Genomic DNA, 7,528 nt, shown 5'->3' on the forward strand with positions numbered 1-7,528 from the left:
GGTGCTGTCAGCATTTGTAGTCTAGTTCTTATGAAAAATAGACAGTAGTTTTCTATCTTGCCATTGCTGTAAACTGCACAGTGCTGGAAAGCAGTGCTCTGAGTAGGAGGGAAAATACAATAGTAGCTTTTGACCAGCTTTTGGTTTTGCCACCTACGAAACAAGACTTTTCTCACAGAGCGGTCCAGCTGTTTTAGCATTTCTGAAAGCTTTCATACCCTGGCAGTGTTTAAGGCAATAGGCTGTTCTGGTTTTCATTACTGAGAGAGCCAGTGGCTGTCGCAGTACCAGAGGCAGAAAGCAGCAGAGGGTTATCAGAAGAGAATCCTTCCAGTCGATGCAGAGAATAAGGCAGTTTATCAAGGCTTGGGGGCATCCCTCCTCCTGTGTCCCTCGAGCTCCATGGCAGAAACCTGCCTGCTCCAGAGCAGGCGCTCATTTCCAGACATAGAGCTCTTTGTGAAGGTGAGCACTGTAAAGCTATGCTTGTTTATGGAGAATTTTCTACTGTATTTGAGATTCATTTGATTAGCGTTGAGGAAGGTGAAAGAGCAAGCAGAACTGGTTTCATTAATGTGTGTTGTTTGGTTATAAGGTCTGCAAACCTTAAGGAACTAACCTATTAACTAAGTAAATGATACACCTGGTTTTTTATTTCTGCGCCCTTCCTTACATTTAATCTTAAGTTTTAAAACTGCGCTTTAGGAGAGCCAGGGCAGGTTTAGGTTGGACATTAGGAAAATATTCTTCACAGAAAAGGTTGTCAGGCTCTGGAACGGGCTGCCCAGGGAGGTGGTCGAGTCCCCATCCCTGGAGGTATTTAAAAGAAGGATAGATGAGGTGCTTAGGGACATGGTTTAGTGGTGGGATGGCAGGGTTAGGTTAAAGGTTGGACTCGATGATCTTAAAGGTCTTTTCCAACCAAAGTAATTCTATGATTCTATGATTCTATATGAAGGGCTTAAAAATGAGACCTCTGCTCTCTTCCAACAACCTCGCCATGAAGCGTAACTTAGCCAGTAGCACCTAAGCAAAACTTCGCCTTGTTTTATCGGAGCCTCTTCACAAACTGCAGCACAGAGCAGGGGAGAGCAGTGCCTCTGCGGTGACAGGCGTGGTGAGTTGCACCTCTGGTGCTTTACAGTAGTGCCCGGCGATTCGTTCAGCCAAAACCAAAAGACCGTCTTGACAGGGGCAGAGAGGAAGAGGGGTTACGTGACTTGGATGCAGCCACATGTAAGCCTTAAAAGCAGGAGCCCTGGGTCTATAACTGGGAGGGATTAGCCTTTAGTCCTCAGTACAGCAAAGCGCAGAGACGGGCGCGTTCAGCTGGAGCAAGGCTGCTGCCTGATTTCCCTCCTTCTCTGGGTCCCTCCCCCCCAGTTGTCTAGTTTGAAACTCTCCGTTATTTGATTTATTCTGTTTATTTCCTTAAGTGCTGTAGACGTTACATCTCAGTTTATGCTGGTAAATCTTCCTCTGCTTGTTTCCTGTGATCATAAGTGGATTTAAACTTGTTTTAGTCTTGCAGTGACTTTGGTAGATTTACGTTCACACAGACAAATGAGGTGGAGACTATTTCCTTTGGAAGGACTGCTGTGATTTCAAGTTTGTTTTCTAACTTATGGCAATATTCATGATGCATTTTAATGAACAACTACATCTCCAAGATGACAGGATTCTTCATCATATCTATGTGCATGTTTGGAGAAGGATATAAAGAAACTTTGCACGAAAATATGTATTAGTTGAGATGAGTAACATGCCATACGTACTCATAGCAGATTTGGGTTTTCTGCTTTCCTGCTGCATCTGCTATCAACATTTGCTATCATCACAGAAGTATGTATGCCTTTTTTAATTTTTTTTTTAATTGTAGGCTGGCAGTGATGGGGAAAGTATTGGAAATTGCCCGTTCTCTCAGCGTCTCTTTATGATTCTGTGGCTAAAAGGTGTCATATTTAATGTCACAACCGTGGATTTGAAAAGGTGAGATTGTAACCGGAGTTCTCATTTTCAGAACAACTTTTCCAAAATGGTGATTTTAAAGGGTGGCTCTCTTCTGATAGATTTGAAATGCATACTGTGTCTTGGCATTACGCTAACGGTCTGGATGCCTGATTTCTCTTTAGGGTTCACTAATATAAGGTGGACTAACTCCTTTGAAGCACTTGAGATTTTAATCTGTTTTGCAGTAGGTCTCTGTAACATAAGGCAGAAGTTTGGGGGGCAGGCTTTAAGCATTTCGAAGCACACTCAGACACACAGGCTAGTGAATTCTCACACCACCGGTGTGAGACAGCTGGCTAAGTTTTATTTGGTAAGAAAGACGTAGAGTAGCCTGCTATTTTAAAGGTGAAAACAGTCCGCTGCAATTAACCATAGAATTTGCAAATGTGGCTCCTGTTGTGATTCACCCCATCTCTGTCCTGCCATCAGAAAGCCTGCCGACCTGCAGAACCTCGCCCCAGGAACAAACCCCCCCTTCATGACATTTGATGGTGAAGTGAAAACTGATGTCAATAAGATCGAGGAGTTCTTGGAAGAAAAGCTTGCGCCACCCCGGTACTGTGTTCCTGGCTGCTTTTAGCCCTTCCATGGTGGTCAGTGGCCAAACCCCCTCGGTTTCGGCAGGCCAAGCCCTCAATGAGCTGCACGTCTTCTAATTGAGAGGCTCAAGGGTCGGGGGGACGGGGCTGGTCCGGCTGCCATGGTGGAGCTTTCTGGGAGGGGTAACTTTGACTGGAGCGAACGAGTGCTGAAGCCTGGCACCGTGCAGGGGATGTCCCCAGGGTGGCCCCGAGACGGTGGCTGCGCTCCTCCTCCTGCCCTCGCCGTTGCCCCGAGTTCACTGTGGTGCTGCTGCAGTCATTCCCCAGGCACGAAATCCACCCTGCTGCAGCAAGCGTCTGTGGAAACCTGCGTGCTGCTGCAGAAACCTGACCTCTTTTCCTCCACTTGTGTTTGTCTCAGGCTTCCCCCTTCACTCTATACAAATAACAATGCTTGCTGGGAGCAGGGAGTTGGAAGAAGAGGGCAGTGAAAGCCTCCCACAGGGCAGATGTGCTGGGGCGCATTTTGAGTGGCTGAGTGGGCCCATCTGAGCACGCAGCGGCGGGGTCTGGGTTTTGGACTTGTCCTTTCCCACCCCAGCAGCTCTTCCTACCTCTCCCCAAATCCTGCTGTCCCACCAGCAGCAGCCTCCTGTCCCCCACCCAGGTGCCTTCCCTTCCCTGGGCCAGCAGCACCCTCCGCAACGCTCCCTTCTCAAGCAGCCAGACCTGACTTAAACTAGGCAAGCAGCTGTTCCCCACCATTTTTCCCTTCCTGTCTGCCCCTGCTGCTCTGAGCTTGCTCACGCACGAGCAGGCCAGGCAAGGGGGCCGGGAGGAGCAGCAGCCAGTGCGAGTAAGGACTTTCCTTCTGCTCCTCCTCAAGGCAGGAGCCAGGCTCCACGCAGCCTCACCTCCAGTGCAGGAGGCCTGGGAGAGGCACTGGGCTGTCTGGGCAGTGTTTGCAAGCGATAACAGTCGTCTCCCACCTCCCTCAGGAAAGGGAAGTCATCCACATGGTTTAACTATGGTTTAAATTTGCGCTTGCTAACTTCTTTTTGTTTCTTTTAACTCCTCAGGTATCCCAAACTTGCACCGAACCACCCCGAGTCTAACTCTGCGGGAAATGACGTGTTTGCAAAATTCTCTGCATTCATAAAGAACCCAAGAAAAGATGCTAATGAAAGTATGTACTGCAGTCCTTTCGTCAGCCCTGGTAGCTACTGGGAGAAATTAGAGCTGTACAATTCTAGGACGCTATGTCGGAGATGCCCCCTTTACAGCTTAGGTTAAATAGTCATTTTCCAGAATGTAAAGGCTGTGGAAATCTGTGCCTGCTCACTCTCTTATTTGAGGATTCCCAAAGTTAGTTTTCACAGGTACCACTGTCAGCGTGGCAGCACCAACTCCAGCTCCTCCTCATTTCTTCAGCTCTCAAGCCCTTGAGACTGCACCTTCCCCACAGTTCTGCTAAAAGCACAGCCCACTTGAACTGAGACCTTACCTTCCTGCTCCATTTCTCTAAATAAAGAGGACTCTAGCCCCAGGGCACATCTCTCTACAGCAGGACCCTCACTACCACCATACATCATCCCTGTCCTCCAGCTCTCAGCCCTGTTCCCTTTCCTCTTCCCTTCTCCCCTCTCCACAGTGGCCCAGGGGCACCACCAACCCACAAAAACCCGTCCAACCCTTGCCAGCCCCTGCTGCCCCAATCCCACTCCTGTGCGCTCAGCTGAAAGCACAGGACTCATGGGCTGGTTTCCCGTGCACCCCAAAGCGGCATCCCGGTTGGCTTGCTGTCCTCGCTCCCAGCCTTGCTGTCCTCGCTCCTAGCCTTGCTGTCCTCGCTCCCAGCCTTGCTGTCCTTGCTCCCAGCCTTGCTGTCGTGCCTGTGGGCAGGCACTTGCCCCCTGGTTCCCAAGGCAAGAGTCCATGTGAAGGCAGAGCCACTCTGCCGGGCCACTCTGCCAAAGCACGCTCTGCAGAGGTGTTTGAGGAGCCATTTCTGGTCACACAGCCCCAGGCTGGTTTTTCTCAGAACCCCCTTTAGCTACTTAGAGCTCTTATCCCGGCATTAAGTTTTAAGCTTAGGATAAAGGAATTGCAGGAGTTGGCGTGGCCGGGTAGCTGTGAGCTGGGTTGGTGCCAGGAGACAGGATGCAGGAGTCGCCTTTCTGCTTGGTGTCAGAGAGACCTTGGTACAGGCTTGAATGACCTTTTTATTGTCTTAACCTAGATTTGGAAAAATCTTTGCTTAAAGCCCTGAGGAAGCTGGACAACTATTTAAATAGCCCCTTGCCTGATGAAATTGATGCTTACAGCACTGAGGAGATCACCGTTTCCAGCCGGAAATTCCTGGATGGAGATGAGCTCACCTTAGCGGATTGCAACCTCCTACCAAAGCTCCATATAATCAAGGTTTGCGTTTGCTTTTTAGCTTCCCTAAGAGGAGGGCGACACAGAAGCTCAAGTCCTTTTCTAAAAGGCAGAGGAATCCTGTCTCTGTTCTGAGGCAGGCAGTAGCCGTGCAGGGATGCTGATGAATGCTAATGCACAAGCCCGTTTCATTACAGCACAGCTAGGCAGATCCTCAAGTTGATGACTCTGGAGCTAGAATATCTGGTTTCCTATAACTCGCCAAGCCTCCCACAAGTATGAAATGAGTGCTATATTCAGTGTTGCAGAGAAGTGCTTTCATTTGCATTTCATATGCAAAGTGCCATGGACTGGTAAGGTTAAATTATTTTGTCCGTGCCAGTTCAAGAAGCCAGCAAAAGCTGAAATTTGAAGCTGTGCCTCCCACCTTTAATGCAAAACCCTCCCTTTGCTGAATACCACCACTAGCACCAATAATGCTGGCAGGGTAGCCACCACCCAGCCTTCCAGCCAAGGCTCCCAGCCTCCTCTTGCGGGGCTGCAGAGCATCCACACACTCCTAATGGTCCTGATGACCAAGATGTCTGGCTGTTGTCACAGCCTGTCCCTGGGCTACTCTGGAGCCAACCAGGCTCTGCAAGAGAAATGGCCACGCTGGAACTTCATCGGTTTTCCAACACATGAGGCCACTTCAGAAAGTTTCCTTTCTGACTACTATTTTGTCAGAGGACCAGTGGATTGAATTGGTTTCTGACACCTCCACAAGTGAAAACTTCCCCCAGAGATGCCCTGGTTGAAGCTATTCCAGAGACAGCAGCAAGGGCACGGGCCCTTTCCCATGCCCACGCAGAGCTCAGGCACGGCGAAGTGCAAGAGGCAGCAGGGTCAGCAGAGCCAGCACAGGGGAATCACCTTATGTCAGGTGAACCTCTGAAGGGTGATGGAGGGTGAACGTGACACCATCGCGCTGGCCAACGGGCAGGGATCAACTATTGGCCAGTAGTTGTTTTCCCTAGCCATCTGAAATTTAGTATTTTAATTCAAGTTTTCCCTTTCTGTTTCAGTGGAAGTATCTGAGCGTGGGCTGGTTTATTACCGCAAGGTTATTCCGTTAATTCTGATTTATGCTAGCTCCTTTGCTGTTTTAAGCTGTGTCTCTGCCAGGTGTGGTCTACTGGTCCACTTAGTTCTGCGTAGCTCCAGCAGAATATTTATGCCAAATAAATCCTTCTAAGTGAATTAGCTTGTTAGCTAGCTTTCTTTGCCCCCCATCCTCTGGGTTTTTTTGTCTTTCCTTCTCCTTTCCCCCTACATTGCATATAATGACAGACTTACATGTTGAAAATCAAAAATGCACATAAAGAGTAAATTTGTTGGGTTTTTTTTTCAGATCATGTGTGTAATGATATTTCTTTTTTTTTCATTTAATAACAGGTTGTTGCAAAAAAATACAGAAATTTTGATTTTCCACCTGAAATGACAGGGATTTCAAGATACTTGAACAATGCATATGCAAGAGATGAATTTACAAACACTTGTCCTGCCGATCAAGAAATTGAGTATGCGTATTTGGATGTTGCGAAGAGAATGAAGTAAACAGAAGATGCCTCCACTCTTTATTACTTCTGAGACTTAGATGTGCACCAGCCAAGATGGAAAAAACAAAAGCCAGCATACATTCTGCAGTGTAATTTTAAGTTCTGCTATTGGCCAATCCTCCTTTTATAATGATTGTATAGCATTATTTGCTCACTCTTAAATTATGTGTGTATATGTTTGTTTGTCTGTACAGACGTCTGCACGCATGGATGTCTGTTGTGCATTGCAAGTGAACGGCATCAGCCAATATTAAAGCGTTTGTTGAAGTTAGGGAAATCCGCGTAGGTCACACAATTCCAGCAATATTACAGACTAGTGACTTACTTACGCCGAATTGCTGAATTCTGAGAAGAAACAGCCCTCTTTCTGGCACACGTTTAACCTGTCGTTACTGCTGCCTCTCATCTCTGTTTCACAGTTGTTGCCAAACTTCACAGTCAGCGGGAGGGTTTCTGTTGGCGTCCCTGCAAGCCTCGGAGGGCTGCGGGCCAGCAGCTGGTGTCCGTGCAGCGCCCTGCTCGCCCCGGGAGGGAGGCCCGCCTGTCTGTAGGTGGGACCCCACCTGGCTTCCCCAGAAGCCCTCTCCTCTGTGCTAGAGACCTGCAGGGCAGGGCAGTGAAGAACAGCTCCTTTCTCGCATTGCGTGAGTCGTCTTTGAAATGAAAAATGGATAAATAAATCAATAATCCTGCCTTCTCCCTCTCTCGAGGCTGCATAACCTATCAAACTTGCTTCCTGGTGCTCCCAAAGAGAGGAACACAGGTCGTCACTGGCCTGTGAACTACCCGATGATAAATATTCGACAAGGGAGGAGGGAGAGACTCGGTTGGCACTGTAGGCAGAAGAAATGGGTGATGTAGATGGGTGATCCTACTGAGGTAGGATCTCTGTCGTCCTTCCATAGTTTTGGGAAGCAAAGAGGAGGAGAGGGCCTCGGAAAGAAATAGTTCTTCTACACTTCCTTTTCCTGGTTGAGCTCGAGCATATTGGCTTTTCCA

At 48.4% G+C, this 7,528-nt stretch overlaps 1 protein-coding gene across 1 annotated transcript; it reads left to right on the forward strand.

The window, feature by feature from the left end:
• Positions 1–426: 426 nt before the first annotated feature.
• On the forward strand, positions 427–6,527 carry CLIC6 (chloride intracellular channel 6). The gene is made up of 6 exons (XM_035896488.1): positions 427–465; positions 1,880–1,989; positions 2,440–2,565; positions 3,632–3,738; positions 4,792–4,973; positions 6,366–6,527. The coding sequence occupies exons 2-6, from the start codon at positions 1,934–1,936 to the stop codon at positions 6,525–6,527; spliced, it is 633 nt and encodes a 210-aa protein (XP_035752381.1). The 5' UTR covers positions 427–465; positions 1,880–1,933.
• The last annotated feature ends 1,001 nt before the right edge of the window (positions 6,528–7,528 follow it).

The sequence above is a fragment of the Egretta garzetta genome, unplaced genomic scaffold, assembly GCF_000687185.1.
Source record: "Egretta garzetta isolate BGI_Z169 unplaced genomic scaffold, ASM68718v1 scaffold45, whole genome shotgun sequence".
Lineage (NCBI taxonomy): Eukaryota > Metazoa > Chordata > Aves > Pelecaniformes > Ardeidae > Egretta > Egretta garzetta.

Excerpts from the sequence above, each read along its gene's own strand:
- CLIC6 (XM_035896488.1), top strand. The coding sequence starts at position 1,934 with ATGATTCTGTGGCTAAAAGGTGTCATATTTAATGTCACAACCGTGGAT. Across the intron at positions 2,566-3,631 it reads GAAAAGCTTGCGCCACCCCG|GTATCCCAAACTTGCACCGA; the intron begins GTACTGTGTTCC and ends TTAACTCCTCAG. Across the intron at positions 4,974-6,365 it reads CAAAGCTCCATATAATCAAG|GTTGTTGCAAAAAAATACAG; the intron begins GTTTGCGTTTGC and ends ATTTAATAACAG.